The sequence below is a fragment of the Nannobrachium achirus genome (assembly GCF_963921795.1).
Source record: "Nannobrachium achirus genome assembly, chromosome: 10".
NCBI lineage: Eukaryota > Metazoa > Chordata > Actinopteri > Myctophiformes > Myctophidae > Nannobrachium > Nannobrachium achirus.
The window spans coordinates 38,687,027-38,710,998 of record NC_137819.1 but is presented as its reverse complement, the minus strand read 5'-3'; the positions used below and the strand labels follow the sequence as shown (position 1 = coordinate 38,710,998).

At 43.1% G+C, this 23,972-nt stretch overlaps 1 protein-coding gene across 1 annotated transcript in view; it reads right to left on the bottom strand.

Annotated features, from left to right (window-relative positions):
• The window catches only part of col14a1b (collagen, type XIV, alpha 1b), a gene marked incomplete at its 3' end in the record, with an annotated part of 180,142 nt that overhangs the window by 74,474 nt on the left and 81,696 nt on the right, over positions 1 to 23,972 (bottom strand). Inside the window, exons 17-20 of the mRNA XM_080735457.1 lie at positions 18,897 to 19,026; positions 10,742 to 10,864; positions 5,300 to 5,449; positions 1,744 to 1,860 (exon numbers count right to left, since the gene is read on the bottom strand). Coding sequence (XP_080591583.1) covers positions 1,744 to 1,860; positions 5,300 to 5,449; positions 10,742 to 10,864; positions 18,897 to 19,026 — 520 coding nt within the window. The remainder of the gene's footprint in view (positions 1 to 1,743; positions 1,861 to 5,299; positions 5,450 to 10,741; positions 10,865 to 18,896; positions 19,027 to 23,972) is intronic.

Genomic DNA, 23,972 nt, shown 5'->3' with positions numbered 1-23,972 from the left:
GAATTGAATACTACAAAGTGTGTGCGTGCGTGCGTGCGTGCGTGCGTGCGTGCGTGCGTGCGTGCGTGCGTGCGTGCGTGCGTGCACGAGCACTGTGTATGTGCGTGCTGGGGTGCAGGCTGCGCAATGAACATCCATGTCCACATTCATGTTGGTGTCCCTACCTCTTCATTCCATGCCACAGCTTCAGTATATAATGTACCGACACATGTTTTATGTATGTACTGTAGCTTCTTATATGTAAATCTGCACATCAATCTGTGGATGCCATTCCACAAGTAGAGCAATATGAGAGATCAGCAAACATGTGCTTGGGTAGGGGGTAGGGACGTGCAGAGAATGTTAGAGAGGCAGGGGCTGAAATTTCTAAAAGGACCTTTGGTGAAAATATTGAACATAGCAGACCTCCAAGCTCACAACGAGGTTGGAGGTTGGCTATTTTCGGTACTTGATACCACACTCAACTAAGCATAATCAAGTGAATACTGGACATGTGGCGTACGGCATGGATTTCTACACATGAGGGCAATTATTGTGGGCTCGCTGAAAGCGAGCACACGTATGTTATCTTTATTATTTATCTATCAAGTTCTCCTCAAAAATGACGTACTCTATCAGTCAAGTTCTCCTCAAAAATGATGTAATCTATCAGTCAAGTTCTCCTCAAAAATGATGTAATCTATCAGACAAGTTCTCCTCAAAATGACGTAAGACACTGCATTTGTACCGACAGTACAAAGGCAGGGCCCTTAGTCAATGAGGTGCGGCCAAAGGGTAGATCTTTGTGCCCATACCCATACATGGTATTACATGCGAGCCCACACTGTTTCGTAGGAACAGTATTTCTATTTTCAACATAAAATGCATAAGTTCAGGGAGTTTGGAAAAAGCAATTCTCTTGAATGCTGCCTTCAGGTACGGCTCAGAAAGGGGGCATTTGCGTTTCCTTCACCATAGTGAAAACTGCATTCATGGGTCTGGAGAGGGCCGGCAATTTTTACAGACAGGTAAAACGGCAGGGGCTGAGGCCCCCTTTGATCTATGTGTGCATGTGCTGACAGTATGTATTCATGGTGTACCGGTATGTCCATACCTGTTCAAGAGCACTCATGTGTGGAGGTATAATAGAGTGTTTATTGAGGGAGGGGTTGCAAATAGCCTTGAACAAGGTTCAGGGCTATTTGACACTCAGTGGCTTAACTGGGCTCGCAGCTGAATTTCACGTGCACAAGTTGGATTCAATGTGAGAATGTGGCCCAGCCGCCCAACCAACACCGACTCGGGACTCCTGGATCGCTGCCCTCCACACTCTCCTATCTAACATCAGGGCATTAACGAAAAAGTCGACAAGTCGACAGAGTCGACTTCATTACACAAGTCGACTCCCACCAGAGAAAGTCGAAAGTCGAAGTTGAAAAAACTCGTTAATGCCCTATCTAACATCAGGGTCTTGAGCTCTACAGTGTTGTTGTTAGCTAAGTTGTGGCACCGCCGTGCATCTAAAGTACGTAGGTGGTGCGCTTCTTGCCTTTCCTGGCATTATCCTGGGTTGGCTCCCATAGAGTTAGTTTGCTTTCCTCTATTTTTTCTTTTACTTTTTTCCTTGGTCTATAGCTCGCTGCTTGCAGCCATATTTGTTATTGTTGTAGTTTTCATTTGAAATGTAATTTTATAATTTCCTTCCTGTTGCCTTACTGTTCTACTTGATGTAAACGGAAATAAAAACATTTGAATAACACTTACTTTGCAGTGACTCTATGGCCACCTTGTAGGAGCTGGCGTGGCGATGGGGCACCCACTGTCCACACATGCTGTTCACCTTGATCTGGTACGGGTTGAGGTTGGTCACACCCAGGTACACTGGAGGGAGAGGTGGCAGAACAGAGAGAGAGAGAGAGAGAGAGAGAGACTTTATTTTAACAATCTCCCAACAATTTTACCCTACTAAATAACCTCTCCAGCAACATGATGGATTGAGTGAAGTCAAAGAGTTAAGGCATAGAATACAGAATTAGAGAGAATAAATAACGATATAGTTGTACAACCAGTTGTTATATATGTTTTCTTAACTCATGATGACGAGTAACTAATGTGCCAGGGCAGGCTGCTTATTAAAGACATTACCAGCGTATCACAGGTTTAATAAGTGATTAAAGTGCCCGTGAGCAAGGCACTGTATGCCTAGCAGCCCTAGCTGCTCCCACCTGGGTGCACACTGAGGTGTAATATGCATATTATGTGACATGCTCTTTGTTCTGATATTACTCGGATGTTAATTAATGAAACACATTTTGAGTTATTCTTACATTTATAATTGTCACACTATTATTGTTGTTGTAAAATGTTATTTTGAGAAGAAAAGCCTACACTTTATATGACATAATGAGATGGACCCTGTCCGCATGGGGGGAAACACTAGGGTATAGTAAGGAATGGAAGAGTGCTAGCTAGCATGTCATCCTACAAGTTATACAATATTTCTCAACTGAAGTATCTGTATTAACATTTTGGGCAAAGTTGTTGAAACGATATTTACCGGTAAGTACATTTTCAGTGCAATCCTGCAAAGAAGAATAATAATAATAAGATTGCATTATCCAATTTATTGAGAAACTGATTTGAGAGTGTCATATAGTGTAACTGAGGGCTGTATAACGCAAAACATTCCTGACTTTCACTGTGTCTCACTTGAAGCGCTCTAACGATATGTATAGCACAGCAGTAAACATCCGACTGCAATAAAACTATATATTTAATCCTAATGAGCACACATCTAAAGCACCCTGGGAAACCACATCCCCTTTGTCAACTTTTCAGAGATTCAGAGGAAAACTTGGTCACTTTGCAAATGTTCAAAAAAACTGTACAGTAGAGTATAAACACATTCAAACCAAACGCCTCTCACGCAACATAATTCATGCCACGCACACATACACCCTTTACTTGTTTGTTGAGTTTTAAAGCATTAGCATACATTTCACAGCGTGAGCTGGTAACACAGCCTCATACATAACAGCGTTTTTCATTCTCTCTGCCAAAACGGAATAACTCCAATCTGCATGCGTTAGAACTTGGGAGTTAATGTACAAATGTGTATTTGAATAATGTTTATGTAAACTCTAACCCCTTGAGTTAATGGGCAGACTTGGGGAGACAATCTGAAATCTAAATCAGAACGACACAAAGAAGGTAGAGTAAGCAGAATACTCAAGAAGATTCAGCCCCTAAGAGGTTCGAATGTACACAGAAAGACTCGTAATGAGTGAACAAGTAGGGGCTTATTGTCGGGACAATAACAGACATTCAATTCCCTTCTCTCATATCTTCCCACTCTCCTTTCTATTCAAATTCATTCATCCGTCTTTTTTGTGTGTTTCTTTTCCTCTTTATCTTCCTTCTCCCTCATCCCCCTAAGCCCCCGACCATATTGTCCTTCAGATCAGTCAAGGAGTCCTGATTGTTATGCAGATACGTATGGGGAGCTCGCCGCTATGCAAACCAAGGCACCATCAAGGATATGCATTCAGTTCACATTTGAGACATTTAGCTGGTCCCTTTTTTGTACATTCTTCTTATCTTACTCATTATTAATTGAAATTCAAATGAATTAAAATGAGTGAGGGGTAAAGGATCAAACCGATGACATTTCGGTGATGGAACGGTCTACGTTTAACCACTATGCTGCTGGACGAGTGGCTCTTAATTGACATGCAGATGAGGAAACGGAAGACACCTGCGTGGACCGATGTACTTAAGATGCTCTTGGTTGATTGAACACCGGCCCTCAGCAGAGCCTCAGAAGTGTCCAAACGGTGGCCTGTGAGATAGGTTCAATCTATCCCTATCCATCCATCCATCTGAATGGATGCAATTAGCTGACGTTGACGTTAAGAGTGTCAGATGGCTGATCAAGGCATTGACGTGACTGTGGTTGTGATCAGAGTGAAAGTGGCTTGATTTAAGTTGGTCAGGGGGTCTCGTTACCGTCCTTGGAACCTGATAGCCTGTGCCAACCACTCCCCCACGGTTGTTATTTCTCAGAATTAAGGCTTACTTACTTGATTTAAGGTAGGGTAAGTGATTTCATTTAATTCAAATAATAACAAAATAGGTCTATGAATATGTAGAAGGATAAGCACTGGAGCAAACAAGGCCTGTTTAAGCCGTTTTTATTCTTTACAGGCCTACAGGGTGCAGGTCACTCTTGCCTGCACCCTGTAAACAATAAAAAGGCAAACAGTCCCTGTTTGCTCCAGTGCTTTCCTTCTACATATTCAAGTCCCGTTCCTGAGATGCACCGGACCACCCTAAACCAGGCTAGAGGCGCAGTGGACACTCTTCATGGGTCTATGACTATGTTCTGATACTACTAGTTACTATAGAGCGTTTGGCCCATATTTGGTCTTCAGCCTTAGACCAAAGCCTTACCCACACCAAGGCCCGCCCCACTTGATCATGATTGGAGGAAGGCTGAAACTTAAATGAAATCACTTACCCTACCATTACGGATATTTTATACAGCATCACAGGAGCAACAAGCAGGACATACTGTAGCTGCTTTCTCTTTCTACAGCACTGCCACCAACATGTGGAATGCCCTGACACCAACCCTTAAAGAGGTGGTGCCATAGTTTTGTACTTCTTCTGTTTTGTATGTGTCTATGGAGTTAACATTACTCTAGTCTAATAGACCACCTGGTAGGGTTGTAATGTGCGAATTTGCCTTCCCTGTGTATTTTTGGTTTCTTCCTGAGTCAAAAAGCCCAAATGAAAAACACTGAGTTAATGACACCATAAAATCAACCCCTCCCCTTTTCCCATACACCCAACACTGTGGGTGTGGCTAACCGCAGCTGGGGCACCACCCACCTGGCAACCAGGCATACTTAAAGGGCCAGTTCACCTCTGGGACAACCAGTTCTTATTGTATTGTTGTTTGGGACAAGATCAACACAATCATATGAGTCATCATGCTGCATCATATGATGCAAAATGCATCATCATTCATGCAGAAATACTAAAATATCTCAAAACACAGATTGAACACAAAAAATAACTCAGGATTGTGTTGATCGTGTCCCAAACAACAATAAAATAAGATCTGGTTGTCCCAGAGGTGAACTGGCCCTATAATGAACCTGGTGCTTGTGGCCACATAAAAACATAATTTTAACACTTTCTGTACACTTTTTTGGGAAAGAAATCTCACTTTTCCCTCTAAGGAAAGATTGAGGCATTCACTCATGCTGACAGTCGTAGAGCTCTATGTGAAATGCAAGCGGAAGGACAGTGGACTCACGCGTCTTGGCCTTGCCAGCGAGGGCGTCGCTGGTGCCGGTGGTGTAGGATGCGATGACCTTCACGCTGTACTCGGTGCCACTCAGCAGGTTGACGATCAGCATGGTGCTGACGTCTTCACCCACAAACGTCTCCAGCGCTGGACCAGGAGCTGTGGAGGACGGCATGTCGCGACGGGGTTAACACACGGGTGTCTAGGAGGCCAGGGGTTTTCAAAATGGGTGACGGGGCACCCCGGGGTGCCGCGACGGCAGTCCAGGGGTGCCGCGAAGATCATTTGATAATATTTGGAATCTATTTGGACACTTGAAGAAATATTTAATATTCATTTTAAACTTGAAGTACAAAGTTATTTTCAGTCAGTTCTAACCAAAATGGCTATTATCTCAATGTTTTCCTCGCAACATAATCACTCAAATATCGTCACTGTCGGGCAGAAACCTCGTATCTCCAAGTGTCAAATGTGTACATCTTTTGGTAAAGCAAAGCCCTGCTTCATCATACAATACTGTCGCACAAAACTAGTGAAAACAGCCGATCTCCAAGCACACAACGCCTCACGATGTGAGGCGTTGTGTGCTTGTAGATCTGCTGTTTTCACTAGTTTAGTAAATTTTATAGATGATAAATACAAAACGAACGGTTTTGGACATACAAGGTTTCCACCCAACAACGACGATATGCTATAAATATAAGGTGCTGGGAGTGAAAATTATAATGTAGGGGTGCCTTGGATAAAAACAAATATTCATGGGGTGCCCTGAGACAAAAAGGTTTGGGAACCCCTGGTCTAGGCGGTCAGAAGTGGAGTATCTCTGCTCATGAAATGTCCCCTTCTATGACTTTCCCTCAATATTCAAGCGTCCTGCTGTGACACATTTTAAGATCAGCTAGTGTATTTTGGCATGCGACAAAGTATACTATAAATCAAGCCTTACTTTTCAGCATCAATTGTCTCAATTAGGTTTAAAGGGGAATTAAACTCTAGCCTTAATTTCCAGTGGGGGTCGACCCTCACCTGAGAGAGAACCAAAATGGTTTTCGAGAGGAGAGAACAACCGTAGCACAGATCCTGGCATTAAGGAGATTAATAGAGGAGGTGAAAAAGAACAACCTAGCAGCTGTACTGTGCTTCATTGACTTCAAAAAGGCTTTTGATTCTATCCACAGAAGCAAGATGGTGAAGATCCTTGAGGCCTACAATGTCCCTCCCAACATTCTCCGGGCTATCGAGACCATGTACGCAAAAACAAGGGCCAAAGTGGTGACCCCAGATGGCAGCAGTGAGGTGTTTGACATCCGAGCTGGGGTAATGCAAGGAGACACCCTAGCCCCCTACCTCTTCATCATAGTTCTAGATTATGCGCTCAGGAAAGCCATAGGGGGACGGGAACAAGAGCTTGGCTTCACGCTAACACCAAGGAGGTCAAGACGGCATCCCGCAGTAGTTCTGACAGACCTGGACTATGCGGACGACATCAGCCTGCTCTCCGACAGCATGGAACAAGCACAAGAACTCCTGAACAGGGTGGAGATAGAGTGTGCCAAAGTTGGTCTCAGGCTAAACGCTAAGAAAACTGAGGTTATCACCTATAACCTACCTGATCACTCACCTCTGACAACAACAGAAGGAGCTGTGTTGAAGGAAGTCAAGGACTTCAAGTACCTGGGCGCATGGGTCGACTCAACTGAGAAAGACCTTAAAGTAAGGAAGGCACTCGCTTGGAGGGCCCTGAACGGCATGAACAGTGTATGGAACTCTAACCTCCCCCGCCAAATCAAACTTAGCTTCTTCTTTGCAACGGTGGAGTCTGTTCTCCTCTATGGCAGTGAATGCTGGACCCTGAAGCCAACCCTGCAGAAGTCTCTAGACGGGTGCTACACTAGAATGTTGCGTGCAGTACTCAACATCAACAGGAGTGCACATGTTACAAACGAGAGCCTGTATGAGGGAATACCAAAGGTAAGCGAGAAAATTGCCACCAGAAGAATGAGACTAGCAGGACACTGCCAAAGACACCAGGAGCTTCCAGCCAGCAAATTGGTACTGTGGGAGCCAACACACGGGCACCGGCCGCGAGGACGTCCCACAAAAACATACGTGGACATACTCAAGGAAGACGTAGGGACACAGAACACCAATGAGCTGGCCAGATGTATGGAGAACCGAGATGACTGGAAACAACGATGGAGGGCTCGTCTGAGGACGACCTAGATAGATAGATAGATAGATGGGGGTTAAACACTACAGCCAATTAAAACACTTAAGGCTAGAAAGGGAGTATAGATGGGGGTGGAGGCAGTGGTGGAGAAATATATTTAAGTAAAAGTATCAATGTTGTAATGTAGAAATACTGTTACAAGTACAATTCTGTGATTCTAAATGTACTTGAGTAAAAGTACAAAAGTATTGGTATGAAAATGTACTTAAAGTAACAAAAGTTCTCCTGTGTGTGTGTGTGTGTGTGTGTGTGTGTGTGTGTGTGTGTGTGTGTGTGTGTGTGTCTGTCTGTCTGTCTGTCTGTGTGTGTGTGTGTGTGTGTGTGTGTGTGTGTGTGTGTGTGTGTGTGTGTGTGTATGTATACCGGTTTTCAAAAAGTTGAATTAAGGTACATTTCAAGCACCATGGGAACCAGAGGAATCTGCCAGATAGATTTATATTTGATCTGGCATGTACTGGACGTAGGTCTGGCAGCTAGCCACGCCCCAAATTAAATCCTATATACAGTACTTATTGACCGGGTTCCCCCAGGGTTTTATACTGGGGTTTTCCTAATTTCTTAGGGGAATCGCAATCTACAAGCTCTCAACTGAGCTGCTACATTTGCCAAATGTTCACCCCAAAATAAGGACGCTAGAATTCCAACCAACCTGGCCCGGGTCACAAGCCCTTATATAATTATAATATGAAGAGGGTTTGATAAAATGTCGGCAGGTCAACGCATCGCAATGAAACTCAGATCATACTGTCAAAACGAGGCAGTGCTGATCAAATATTAATCAAGAATCTGTTATACTGGAGAAAATTATATTATACTACATCTGGGACACTGACAAAATGTAATCTTACATGGTCTCCTTTTATGAGTTATGTCAAGAACCTGACGTTCACATGACAGATAGGTTTAGAATGTCTCTGGTTGGATCTCGGGTCATTGGCCGTGCCAGGAGGTTGGGTCACAACTTTGTAGTGACTACTATTGTATGTTGTATATAAAACTTCTGCCTCCTATGTTTCTTGCTTTTTTTTCTCCCTTAGTTTTGCATGTTTTCGTTTTGTTATGTGTAAATATGTGACCGAGGCTGGAGAAAAAGTCCATATGTAGGCATTGGTCTTTTTTCATTTTTTTTGCAGATTTGAATGTTGTTAACTAATTAGCCTCTTGAACCCCATGGTGTTGACCTCTGAACAGCTGTCAATAAATGTCAATAAATCAATAGAGACCAAATCAAACAACAATTTAATTGGTGATTATTGTTACAGTGGTCCTACAGCATAGTAATCAGCTGCCATTGTACTTTTCATCCATACATTACTCATATTACAGTATTATTACTACTTATTGTTACTCGTTTTTATCATTTTTCGCCCTATACTTTAACATTACTAATATTACAGCACTACTCTCACTAAAACATCTGTAGAGTTTACATAGTTTGGAATATATTCATACAATTTTGCCTATCAATAGATGACACCTTGGTGAACAATTTCTCTATTCACTATATATGTTTTCAATTAGGTCTTGAGGCTCATTCACTATTCAGAAGGCAAATTTTCCATAGGCGGAGGTCTTTTTCAATCATCTTTTCCTAGCTAAATGATCACAGCAGGACAATTTTGTAAGAGAAATGTGATGTTTTACACTGCATTTGTGAATTTTCAGGGGTTAGCTGACATTTGGTGGGACAAGATTAGCCACAATCATTGTAGTTTTGTGTCCACAACTGTTCCAATTTGGGCATACATTTTAGGCGGATTTTTCCCCTGGACCCCCCTGGGGCTTAAGAGGACCTCGAACCAAGAATCTGAGTAAAGAGCCTCTCAGTAAAGGCCTCTCAAAGTTTGTCACACTACTGGCAGTCAGGTAAGGGGTGTGAAGAATGGATTGTTAACTCTACCCCTCACCCGCCCTAACCTATTGGTGGTGATCTGCAACTGAAACCTGAGAACAACAGCGACACATTAGCCAACAGAAACTGCCAATGTAAATGTTGGCTTTGACATGTTAATGTGTGTCTCCACCCCCCAGAAGGGTGTAAGGAAACACAAAAACACAGCTCTTTTTACAAACTAATGTAAGCTGTTTTATGATTCTAAAATGCTTATCTGTTGCAATGAGAAGGTTCTAAAACATACACTCTTAGATAATATGGAAAAAAAGGATAAACACCAAAAATCCAAAATCAAACCTATTTTGTTAATTTGATGGACTTCACTATTGCCTACTTATGGACCTTTTCTCCAGCCTCGGTCACATATATGATGAATTAAAAAATAATAATAAAGTTATATAAAAAAAAATAATAATAATCTATTATTGCATTGTCTGACTATTTCCTGACTCAATGTTTTCAGAAACATATTTTAATGTATTTCAATGTAATAAGAACATTTGTGTCTAGGCCAACCTTCGGCTTGAGAACATACAACCCAGAACCAAGCACCACACGGGCTCAGAGTCAAGCTCACACATTTCGTTACTCTGACTGCTTGTAGATTTATCCAATTACATCCAAAGGCATTTTGGTCCACGGCTCTTTGATGGAAACTGAGAGGTGGCAGACCAATTTGCATTCGGGGAATTGGTCTAGAGATGCCAGGCTAGCACCAAAACGCAGGTGCAGTCAGGGATTTGACCAATATATTAATAATATTCGCTTTGTGCCATGGTAATGTGAGTGGGATACTGTGTGTGTCCGTGTGCGCGTGAGTGTGTGGGCGCGTGCAAGCTAAACGGCTTGCAAAATTCGGTGCAATCTCTTCTCTTCCGGAAATCTGGCAAAGACCGCTGTTACGTTTACCGCTGAGGGGTGTTAGAGTCAAGTCCAAGATGTGTTCATTGTACATATTTTAGTGTCCACTTATGTGGACATACATACATTAAATTATCAAATGTGTGCGTGTGTGTGTGTGTGTGGGCATGTGTGTGTGCACACGTGTGTTTATATTCATACAAATTACACAACTGTAGTATCCTCATGTACATTTCATACAGTATAGATTTGTCACTGTCGAGCAGAAACCTCGTATCTCCCAAGTTTCAAATGTTTTTTCGTAAAGTAACAACGCGGTGCGAGGGGCGTTGTGTGCTTGTAGATCTGCTATTTTCACTATTTTAAATAATTTTTAAAACGATAAATACAAAACGGTTTTGAACATACAAGGTTTCCAGCTGACAAGGAAGCTATATCCAGAAGGTGTAGTATGAGTGTTATTTACCAGACACAGGCTGGTACACCACCCTGTAGCCCATGGTAGGAGACGGAGGGACGTCCCAGCTGATCCTGAACCTGTTGTACCATTCATCTGACACACGCAGGTTCCTGGGAGCTGACAGAGGCACTGCACGGAGGGAGGGAGGGAAGGAGGGGGGGGGGGAGAGAGAGAGAAAGAGAATTTAGGCATTTAGCACAGTGGTTTTCAACCTTTTTAGTATTAAAGGAGTAGTTCACCCCCAAAATGACTTTTTTTCCTATTGATTACTCATGCCATGGAGACTTGAGTTCAATAGTATTTTTTGGTTTTTGTCGCATTCCTACGACAATAATTTGATTACAATAAATTTACCCCAATTGTTTCCGGATGGGGACCCAGATGCATTTGGGTCCCCATCCAGAATCAATGGGGGTACATTTACTTTTTTTGTCTTAGGAATGTGACAAAAAACTAAAGATATTATTGAACTCAAGTCTCCCTGGCGTGAGCAATCAATAGGAAAAAAGTCATTTTTGGGGTGAACTACTCCTTTAAGGTCCATTAAATATTCACCATTTGAGCCATTGACCTCCATTTGATGACATTTAGCCTCCCAGACCCAAAACAGTGTTGTTATCATTGGATACAGATTTTGTCCACTATGCCATGCTGTAGTGATGTTGGTGCCATAGGAGTGATAACAGACATTTTTAATTCTTCTACATTCTTACTTCTTGTAAGTAATGCAGATGTTTAACAATATTCAATAATTTAACTCTTGAGAGCATAAAATGAAACCCAGGTACATTTGGTTTCAACTCTCCATTTAGCTGGAGACCACCTGGAACCCCCTCAAGGACCACTGGTGGTCCCCGGACCACTGGTTGAGAACCAATGATTTAGCAGACTTTTTCAAGATTAAAGTAAGCATGAGCTGTAGTCAACAAACAAATGTAGTGCCCCTAATGAACAAATGTATACCAGGTAAACGTCAAACCTAGCATCTGAGCGAGTGTAATATTAGAGGGGGAATAGGGAGATAGAGAGAGAAATATGGGAGAGAACCAGATAAATGAAAAGGGGAGTTGGAGGCATACAATATGAATGAATCGCTGAGTCATTTCAGAGTTTAAGGACAGAGGAGTGAATGAAAGGAAGCAAAGGAGAGAAAAAATCAAACCTCGGTTCGAAGTGAAGCGGTGGACAGATAAAACCTCTATTCTGAATGTATTTGGAGAGCCGGTATGACAGTTGGTATAATAGCCTATTCATTCTGAACTGAAATGACCATATATGGACATGGGACACACATTTTGCTTTTTGAAAAAGCCTATTCATTCTGGACTGATATTTTGCACGTACGGGACAGGAAAAACCTGTTCATTCTGGCCTGGAGATATATGGACATAAGGTAACATACATTGTGTTTCATTTATCCTAGTCTCCTTTCAACTGCAGGTCTAGGAGGCTGGGTTGGTTCTGCCTCTGTTGTTATCAGCTGTGTTTGCTTCCTCCACAACAGTGGTATTGATGTACTGCAAGCTATGGTTTGCATCCAGTTGCTGTACTTCATTCGACTGATTTGATTCCTTTCGCAGAAGGTAATCAACGCGAGGCCTCTGTCTCTCTTCTGTTAAACACTTCATCTTTCCCTGATGAATTCTCAACCCCTGATAGGTTGTAACCTTCCTCCAACCACAGGGACATATTTGCTGTTTGTGGCCCGTTGACGTGGCTGTAGCTGGCTGTAGCTTTGTGGCTTACTTCATTTTTTCAACTCTTTTGTGGCCTACTACATTACCCGACAGCTTTGATGGCTGAACGCTGGCTTTGGCCTCTAATTCCCAGGTCTTCAAAGAGCTTGGTTGTAGATCTTGACACAAACCCTCTGCATCCCACCTCCACTGGGCGGATTTCATGGTGTTCATATTGGTAGATGATATCCCCCTTTCTCTCCAGCTTCTTTTCCACTGTCCCTACATGTTGCTCAAGAGACAGAGTCAGATCAGTATTGATAGTTTCCCAGAGCTTTTTATTCACGGCACTATCTATGCAATCTATGCTCTGCTAGTCTCCTTTCAACTGCAGGTCTAGGAGGTTGGGTCGGTTCTGCCTCTGTTGTTATCAGCTGTGTTTGCTTCCTCCACAACAGTGGTATTGATGTACTGCAAGCTATGGTTTGCATCCAGTTGCTGTACTTCATTCGACTGATTTGATTCCTTTCGCAGAAGGTAATCAACGCGAGGCCTCTGTCTCTCTTCTGTTAAACACTTCATCTTTCCCTGATGAATTCTCAACCCCAGATAGGATGTAACCTTCCTCCAACCACAGGGACATATTTGCTGTTTGTGGCCCGCTGACGTGGCTGTAGCTGGCTGTAGCTTTGTGGCTTACTACATTTTTTCAACTCTTTTGTGGCCTACTACATTTACCCGACATCCTTCTGGTGGTGTCGTAAAACTGTTTCATTTATCCGTTTCTTGCTGTTTCCTTTGCTTCTTCTGCTAGGTTTTCAATGTATTTACTCTTGTCTGCCTTAATGCTCCTTTTTACCATTCTGTTAGCATCTGTATATTCTTATTGTGCCTTTACTTTTGCGGCTATGTACAAGACAGATAAACCCTGAAGGCCAAATTATCATGTGAAGCTTGACCAATCCTCAAGGTATCCATTCATCTGACCGGGAGGGACACCACACACATATTCTAGATGTACAGGACATATAAAGCCTATTCATTCTGGTCTGATATTTTATACGTACAGGACAGGAAAGACCGGAGTGACCATATATGGACATAAGGTAACATACATTGTGTTTTTGAAGAACCCTATTCATTCTAGACTGAGATCATATGGTAATTAAACGGACATTCTGTTTTTGAAAAAGCCTGTTCATTCTGGACTGAAATGACCATATATGGGAGGGGTCTGACCAGGAGGGACACCGCACACATATTCTAGATGTACAGGACATATAAAGCCTATTCATTCTGAACTGAAATGACCATTGGACATGGGACACACATTTTGCTTTTTGAAAAAGCCTATTCATTCTGGACTGATATTTTACACGTACGGGACAGGAAAAACCTGTTCATTCTGGCCTATAGTGACCATATATGGACATAAGGTAACGGACATTGTGTTTTTGAAAAACCCTGTTCATTCTGGACTGTGATCACCATATATGGTAATTAAACGGACATTCTGTTTTTGAAAAAGCCTGTTCATTCTGGACTGGATTGACCATATATGGGCGTGATACACACAAAGCCATTCATTGGAAGCGGTTTTCACCGCTTCAAAAAAAGAACTGAAGGCCGTAGTGAACAGGAGAGCACAAGAGAGACAACACGAGAAAAGCAGGTCAAAATCCACACGGGGAAAAGAAACAGTCATAACAGAGCAAAAAGGGGGGAAAATATTATCTGTGAGGCCAGATGATTGATGATACAGACTAGTACCTGTATATTTCACCTACAATGGCTTATGAATCACTCTCCTGTTATAGTTCACAGGTCCAACAGTTGAAAATGTTGAAGTTAGCATGTAAGTTGAGTGATCAACGTTCATTTTCGAGCGGTACGCCCAGGGTCACAGGGTTAATGAAATTCACTCATAATAAATAGCACCGCTCACTTCACACTGGGTGTGATTTTTATACTTTAACGACCCACAATGTTGGACTGCAGTACAGTATGGACAGTTTGGGTCTTTGTGGTTAATCGAGATAATCCACACAGAGCAAGAACCAGGTGCACCCGGGCCTTGAGTCTGATTCAAACCCAGGATGTCACATTTTGGTTGAGTGCCCATGTGGTGTGCGCAAGACAGCTTGAGTCATTGTTTGGAGCATCCAAGCCTGGTACACTGCCTGTCTGTATCTTTCTGCATCCCCCACCATATCATGGGTTTCAAATCAGCAGCTAACGATTGTGGATATTCTGTCACATTATCTATCCATATTTACTGCCCCTTTGTCATCCACTGTTGCAATGCTGTCACTCTCTTGAAATTTCTCCTATACTTCTCAGAATTATGCGAATCGGTGTACATGAGTTCACAACATCCCAAGTTTATGTAGTCTGTCATATAACGCTGCCTATTCTGTCGTATACACCTCAAAATACCCCAATACTGTACGTCAATAATGTCTGTCATTTCTGTCTGTCATGCCTCGTCAACCATCAACTGAACCCTTCATTATATTTAAGGCAATTTCATGAAGCGCTGCTGGCCATGCTTGGCATACCTACTGTAGATCATCCATTTTCGGCGAGCGACACTGGTGCGCAACTGCATATAAAATCGCCTTGAGGTTCGGCTTCCCTATATTGCACTCCTCTCCCATCACATTATCTGTCATCACTTTCCTTTCTCATTCCTCTCTAAAACCCCAGCAATCCTACAGTATCTACGGCACTCTAGTCTGAGTAATGTCCTCGACCCCTCAGCCCCCAGGAGATGTGAGAGACCATCAATTTAATGTAACCCCTTAGGTTCAAATCCCAAGATTATAGTGGCCGATATCTGTCACATTATCTATCTTCACTTCCCCAATTCTCATTCGCCTCTAAAAACCCAGCTCGCCCTCTCTCTACTTTCCTTTGCTATTCTTCCCTCAGCGACCGCCTCATTACTCACTCTCTAACAACGACGGGGGGACCATCATCATCATCGTTCCCCCCCACATAATGTGACTCCATAGGTTCAAATCCCCTGATTGCGCTCACTGCTCTGTCGCATTATCCGTTTCTCCAATTCCCCGGATAAAATCCCCCCAATCATCCTCTCCACGTCGGCCGTCATCCGTCCCTCAGTGATCAGCTCATCCCTCACTCGCTAACAGGCACCATCCATCACCGCCGGGCTGCCTGTGGCCCGGCGTCTCGGAGCAGACAATGTCGTTAGTGGCTGCTAATGTGTGTGTGATGCGTCGCACGGAGGGAGGCGAGACCGGCGAGGACAGAAAGATGAAGGAGAATGTAAATGTGACTTCGTCCCTGCTGAAAATGTGATGTTTGTCTTGGGATGCAGGATAAGGTGGAGGCGGAGGAATTCATTAGCGTCTACAGTACGGGCGCATCATTCAATTCCCTTAAACTTTTAACATATCTTGTTGTTGTTTTAAGTCTGGTTCAGCTGTTAATTGAATATATATGGTATTATATGCTATATATCCAATCCTATAATAAAATTGTCTTGTGGGAGGACGGTGGGTGTGGCAACCATAACATGCCCATACAAGCAGACTACCGTGACTTGCATCGTTCCCCACTTGCATGGTCCCCGACTCCCCGGGTAGGCCAGCAACCGAAGTGGCAAAATCTCTACAATAAGATATGAAATGTACTTTCTCACCCTTGGCGAAATGCTGGTGCCAGAAAACAGTTGGCAAAGGGAAATTCATTACAAATTGCTAAACGTATTCAGTGCACCATTCATTTGCATTCGACAAAAGAGACGTGATGGAGCTATGCAGTACCAATACCTTGCAGCTTCCCATTAAAACTATCCACTTTTTGTTATGTTAAAGGCACTATTAAAGGTGCAATTTGAAGCCATCCCCATTTAATTTACTGCACACACACACACACACACACACACACACACACACACACACACACACACACACACACACACACACACACACACACACACACACACACACCAAATCAATAGTTCCAACTGGTAGATGGATTCTTTTGTTTTCCCACAGAAAGCTAATTTAGAGCTTATTGAATGATTAACTCTTTTTTTCCCTTTTTATTTTGCTGGCCTGGCCTGTCTTCAACTTCTCCAAGCACACTCTCTCTCTCTCTCTCTCTCTCTCTCTCTCTCTCTCTCTGACTCTCACACACACACACACACACACACACACACACACACACACACAGTGTAGAAACAAGTTGCACGGCGAGACAAGGCAGATCGAACAAGATAAATAATCAGCAGCGTTTCTCGTATGACCGAAATGCTACTGTTAGACTTGCTTTAACGAGCCGTTTGGTTTGTTAGACAGTTTGTAAAACCTGCGTGGGTGGAATCCTGTGTAGTTGGTTCTTTACCTTCTTTATCAAGACCACAATGACCTGGGGGAAGTTGTAGGGCAGGAGGACTTGAGGATAGCCCGACTTTTACACACAAACAAATCTCTCAAGACAGATTCAGAGCTCCGCAGCTGAATCTGTCGGCAACTCCCATTACAACGTGTAGATTTGTTGTTGCAAAGGAGCATGACCGGAAGAAGAGGCACAAAGGGTGAGCTCCAAAAGTGGCATTCGGCATATGCCGCTTCCAAAGCGGCATATCCGCTTCCAAAGCGGCATATGCCGAATGACACTTTTGTCATTCGGCATATATTCCCCGAATGACACTTTGTGTCATTCACCATATTATTATTATTCCCTTTTTGATTTCAGTTTTACTTCACCTTTTAAAACATTTTATTTTGTGCTGCACTTCATTCTTCACCCTCCCCCTTCTGCTCCTCTGCTGCAGCACAGTAATGTCACTTTACTTCCCCCCCCCTCCTGTTCCTTCAATACTTGCTCTCCTCTCTCTTCCTTCCCTGACATCCCTGACATACAGTACAGTGTGACAATAACCTGTGGGACCCATATACAGCACAACGTTATCTGAGATCACCACGAGTAAAATGTCAGTCCAGCAGACACGGGTCAGGCGGGTCAGCCTACCTACACGCTGCTTCTTTTACTGTGACTATTTTTTTCTCACACATTCGCAGACAGAGGGGGACTAGAATGGAGAGAGAGAGAGTAGATAGATACGGTATATAGATATTTCAAGGTGAGGCTTCTGCAGAATAGAATTTCATAGTTTCTCGCCTGTATCAGACTGCAGGTTGATTTCTTTTACATAACATGGTGGGTGACAATGGAGTAGAACAGATAACCCAAGACGTGTGCGATCGATGGGGTCAGGGAAGCAGGCTTATAACTGGATGGTTATGGGTTTCACTGGGCAGTGGAAGAGAACGAGAAAGGCTCGTTGTCACACGTACAGTAGTCGATCGGCTGTGATTGTGCAGGGCAGCCAGTTATAAAATATATGAGGCAAAAGTAAAGGTAACATTCCCTGGATGATCATTTTTGTTAAGAAGGGTACAAGACATCCCCCTTAAAGGACCTACACCATGAAATTTCACTTTTTCTATTTTAAAACCTTTTTTTGGGGTCCCACTGGCACCTTCTATCCTCACAAAGTCCTATTTCTGACCATTGTGTCTTTCTCTGTTTTTGGGAAGGCAGAGTTGAAAAGCTTTCCACGGGTTCTCAGAACAGTGCTGTTCTGAGAGTTGACGCATGTGACGTCACACGCGTCCCCCCCCCCCGCCCTGCAGGTAAAAACCAGAGCTACTGTTGTTGTTGTTGTAGGTGCCCGACGTAGTTGCACCGTCTCGGGCTGCGCTCGCGGGCCGCTCGCGGGGCGCCCCGCGATCCCCGGAGCTCGCGTGGCGAGCAAGCCGGGATCGCGTGGCGAGCGAGCGGCCTGCGAGCGCAGCCCGAGACGGTGCATCTACGTCGGGCAACTACGCTCGGTCTGGTCGCTCGACCGGCTCCTCTTCCTCCTGGTTGGAGCGTTTTCATCTGCACCGCAGATGGTACATTATCGCCATAATAAATAAATAAATGGGCTGTTAAATTTCATACATTTTTATACATTATACATAAATACAATGCGGGTGGGGTTGATTGTCTAATGTAGATTAACGTTCTCTAATGTCTGGTCTAGCAACGGTCGCCCTGTGTCATTTGACAGTAGGCTTATATCATACAACATAGGCCTACAGTAGGCTATAATCAGAGCTGCAACATTATCCTATTTTTAATTGGCCCAATATATTTGTTGTCAACGTTGGAGAGGAGAGGAAAAAACCCCACTAGATGCGCCACTGAGCAAACAAAGGCCGTTTTGGTATTGCAGCTTGAAGGCCTAATAATAGCACAGCTAGTAGAAACAACAGGAATGGTCAGAGTGTGTGTTTGAGGGTTAAGACCTGTCTAAGACTCAATTTTGAGCATATATTTATACAAAAAATATAGTTTTAAAAGCATGGTGTAGGCCCTTTAAGTAGGTACCCTAACATCATGAATGAATGCATTCAAGTGGTATGGATGACATACTACTTGACATGCTCCCAAAAGCTTGTCCTTACGTGTGCGTCCCACTCGTGTGACACTGGGTCCATCCGAGTCTTGGTACACGGGTGTGACGGTCACTTTGTACTCGGTGTCCGAAAGGAGAGGCTGCAGCAGCAGGCTGGTCTGGCCAGTGGGGACCGTCCTCTGGAATGGAAGAGACAAGTTCATCATGTAGTTGAATATTTGCTTTTAGCCAATGTTTAACCACTTGAACTCCCTATTCTTACTTAGCAAATGAGTTGCAACTTACTGCTATATATACTTGGTCCGTTTTCTTCCCCGACTACACCAAATCTCTTCACCAGATCTACAGCTTGTAGATCTGCTATCTTTGGCTAATGTTCCCCCTATAATAAGGATGCTGGGGTTCCCCCCCCCCTTGTGACGCCCCTGGTCTCAGGCCTTGACACTTTGAAAGTAGAAAGGTAGAAAACAAGACTAAGGCCCCTATTTTGGGGCCAGGGGGGGTGGCGTGAAACAGCTGGATTGGCGTGAAGAAGAATGCAGCGAACGGTTGAATTGACAATTTCCAGAGGCAAAGTGGGCGAAGTGTTTTCCCTGCCTTCGTCGTGTGTTTGGTATTTTGGAGACTCGCTGTGCTGCCGGTGTGGGAGGATTGGTGCAATAGCGATGTTGGCAAATCAACACTTCAATTTTGTACCGGGAGTACCAGTGCATATTGCGAGGCGCTGGCTTTTACATAGCTGTTTTCTGGGCACGCTAGTTTGTGGAGGCACACCCAGACAGATGTCTCCAAAAATCACACAAACCCACTTTATGCTTGTCTGTTTCACGCTGGTATGATTCCTTCGAGCTGGAACACATATTTTAACATGTTTTTTATGCATTCAAACTCGCACCTGACAGTGATTACATGCTTGTATCCAACAAAACTGTCGGCAACTGACATGATGCACTAAGAATTGAAGGCATAATATCTAAATCGGTTTAGTCGCCCTGAAGCGGGTTAGAGCATACGCCTATCATGCAAAAGGTTGTGAGTTCTAACCCTACGTGGTGTTGATGTCGCCACGGGTCCCTAACTCCAAATCAAATGGATTCAGACCTGAGCCAAGTCTTCTGCAGCCAATGTCCTTAACGGGAGTCTCCTGACAGATATACAGAATATCGGTTTCTCCTAAAAGGCTTGGTGAACTACTGTACAGTAGATGGATTATTACACTTACAGTATTGCCATGTTCTGTTCAAAATCATTGAACCCAAAAACTTTTTTAAGGTGGTTATGTAATGGCTTTAGCCAAAAATAGCAGATCTACAAGCTCACAATGCCTCGCGCTGCGAGGGATTGTGAGCTTGAAGATTTTCGTCAAAGAGCTTTGGTGTAGAGGGGAAAAAGAGCAGACTAAGTACAGAGTGAAAGGTCAAGTTTATTAAGTATTGACGGTTCAAGTGGTTAAATATCTGAAAAAACTAATTGACATGAATCCAAAATACACTGAGTCGATTCTACTGTCAAACAATGAAACTATATGGAATCTATGATAAGGTAGTGGGGGTCCCTGCTTCATCTCTCTCTCAACTTAGGGGTCCTTGGCCTGAAAACGTTGAAGACCCCTACACACCAACACGAACAATAGCAGCTGCACAGACCTCCTTGGCAGACATGCTCAGGGGTCAAATAGAAACCTCGCGTCACCAAACCTTCCACCTCAGAGGAAAGCCTGGTATTCGTTCTAAACTGTTCTATCCATTCTAGGCGTGGCCTCACCGGATCACACGGGCCAGAAAGAAGAATAGAAAAAAGGGGAGAAAAAACCTGTCTGGTTCCAGTTTGTTGGTTCCGGCCGCCTGATGACTACCGACTACAACAAATTACAACATGACGTAACGTTATTCCCGTATATGCAAATCAATTTGTTTATTCTCGCTAGTCGCACTACAAGTTAGATTAAAGATGAACATACCACTACAAAAGAAACAAAATAATTATACACGTTTTAAACATTTTGGAGTTCTGGTTGCGGCGTGATGTAAGTTATTTCCACTCAGATCCCAGGCTAGGTCAAATATGTCCACTTGGACATATTAAAAGCATACCGAAAACGGACCCTGAGCTTTATAATATGGCTAGGTGTGTGCAGCAGTCATTTGTGGATGTCCACCCACAAAATGTATTTGGTGATTATGACTTGAGCTCATGAACTCCGGAGAATCACTTCTCATAAAACCAGTGTCATCTGTATTTACTGAATATATTTATTCCCAATATCATTTCACATCCTCTGCCCATGGCGGCCTGTTGTTGATGACTCTGCACAAGGACATCAGTTTCGTGGGGAGAAATTACATTTTACAGTACGCTGTTGCGCTGCAGCACCACACTGCTCTTAAAAGGTAATGAAAAGCGAGCATTTCATTAGTCATGATTGAATCCACCTGAACTGCAACACACCCACTGATAATATATTCAGCCTAATCCAGCCCACCTCGTCACTTTGCAGTGCGTATTATTACTCAGAGTTCCACAGTCGAGAAAATACTAAAAGTCAGTCGCAAGACTCGCCACACGCTTGACTGCACTGAGAGTCTCAGAGTAGTGACTACTGACTAATATGACTGGCTCTGTAATTATTATTTGTAATGACAAGATTTGACACAATGCATGCGTATCCATGAATATCCTGCCCTGTTCAACTTGTAGTAGTTATGAATGTTACCCCCCACTCCACCTTTTACATATACCGGTATATGCATTTTCAAACATCAGAAAAGCAAGTCAAAGCCATCCATGCACTGTAGAACGTTCTAAGGCGCAGTGACATGATGTTTCCTGCAATCAGATTCTGAGCCACTTTAGTGTCCTCCTTAGTGTCAGATAATGAGGATGGACTCTGGCAACCGACCAAGTTCCCTCGGTAAGATATAAGTTCAACTTCAACTGAGAGCGATAGTGACTGCACTGACGCGGCGGGAGGAGGGCAGGAGATTAATTGTGCCTAAGTGGTTTCTCTGTCAGTCAATTAGCGTGCTAAAGGGGAGCCTTACTCAGCTACTGCTGTCTCCCTGCTAACTCACTCGGGTTCTGGAAGACTAGAGATTTTTCTTAGGTTAAGTCCCAATTTGTGATTTGCGAAACAGCATGAAAGGAGACCCCACGCTAGCGCTCTGTTATCCAATTAGCACAATATGTAAAATTATGTTTGGTATTATCGCTCTGAACCAGCGTGTGTCTGCTGTCCTACATACAGCCAAGCAGTTGAAGAAATTGCTGATTGAGTTTAACCTTTGGTTTTATTAAATAAAACATTGTGGTTTCACGGAATGTATTCTATTGCTAGTTTGAACCATTTTAATTCTCTTTCATCTTAAAATAAAATATCTATCATTACTGTGGGGCTTGACTTTACCAGCCACACCGTGCATAGCAGCAGTGCTGAAGTTACAAGCCAAGAGAAATAATACATGCTACCATTATGGAATCCAAATGACTGAAATCAGTCATGGTGACTGGGAACTTCAATCCATGTTTTGTGTCTTGGGATGTGTGCTTGTCAGTGTTGGTAAAAGTACTCAAATGTTTTACTTAAGTAAAAGTATCAATACTGCTATGTAGAAAGACTGTTACGTAAGTAAAGGTCCAGAATTCAAAATTTGAAATGTAAAAAGTAAAAAAGTATTGGCATCAAAATATTCTATACCATTTATGCAGATTGTATAAAATGTATCGAAAATAGCAGATCTACATGCTCACAACACGTTGCACAGCGACACGTTGTGAGCTTGTAGATCGGCTATTTTCTGTGCTGGATACGACACTGAAGCATAATCAAGTCAATACTGGAGATGTGGCGTATGGCATGGATTTACACAGAGAGGGCAATTCTTTCAACATAAGATGCTGCATTCAAGTTCAGGACAGTTTGGACAAGGCAATTCTTTTGAATGCGGCCTTCAGGTATGTTATGGAAAGAGGGCATTGCATTTCTTTCACCATAGTGAAAACTGCATTCATGGTCTGGAGAGGGCACTTTTTACTGACTGATAAAAGGGCAGGGGCTCAAGCCCCCCTTGATGCCTATGTGTGCCTCTCTGTCTCTGTCTCTCTCTAACATTCCCCTATATACCTCTCTCTCTACTACTTAGTACTCTGCAGTGTGATCTTCTGTCTCTGTTTCAGCTCAGACTCATCCTGTCTCTTTCACCAGTCTCTTGTCGAGCTTCATCCCATATTTATTATTGCTTTTCACTTCAGACTCTCTGTTCCAACTCTCTCGCCCTTTCATGTGGTCGTCTCTCCGACGTGTACTTTGTCTCTGTCTCTGCCCGTCTCTCTTCTCTTCGGCTGACCGGCAGAAAACCGTCTCTCCGTTTCCCCTGCTTCCATTTCCAGTGGTGTAAAGTAACCGAGTACATTTACTCAAAGATTTTGCTTTTTTACTTTACCGGAGTATTTCCAATTTTACTTTTACTTCTACTCCACTACAGCTCAGAGGCAAATATTGTACTTTTACCCCACTAAAATTATTTGAAAAATGTTAGTTACTAGTTACTACTAGTAATTACTATTAATACTACTATTACGTTGAGATTTGGTTATTACAAAACCCACTCCAGCGCTATACATTTTGGCCATTTGAAAATAGCCAATCTACTGCTATTTTCAAAAGATTTGTATACATGAAAACTTGTGAAATGGGACATTCTACATAATGAGTACTTTGTACTTTTGGTACTTTAAGTACATTTTAATACCAATACTTTTGTACTTTTACTCAACAACATTTTGAATTCCTTTTAACAGAGTATCTCTACAGTATATTGCAGTATTGATACCTTTACCTATAAGTAAAACATTTACTTTTTCTACCACTGCATTTCACACTTTCTATTTTTTTCTCCATCCGTCACTCCCTCCATTTACCCGTTTCTCCCCCTCTTCCTACATCCATGTGCCTATCTTTCATTTCAGTATGCATTCTGAAATGAAAAATAGGTAGGCAAAAAAGGAGAAAAAGAAGAAGGAGAAGAAAAAGAAACGCGCCTTACCGACTTGTTATTCAGGCAGTCAAACACATTGGGTCGTGGCAAATCAATTTTGGCCTGCCCTGATGAAAATAGCTGCAACCCTC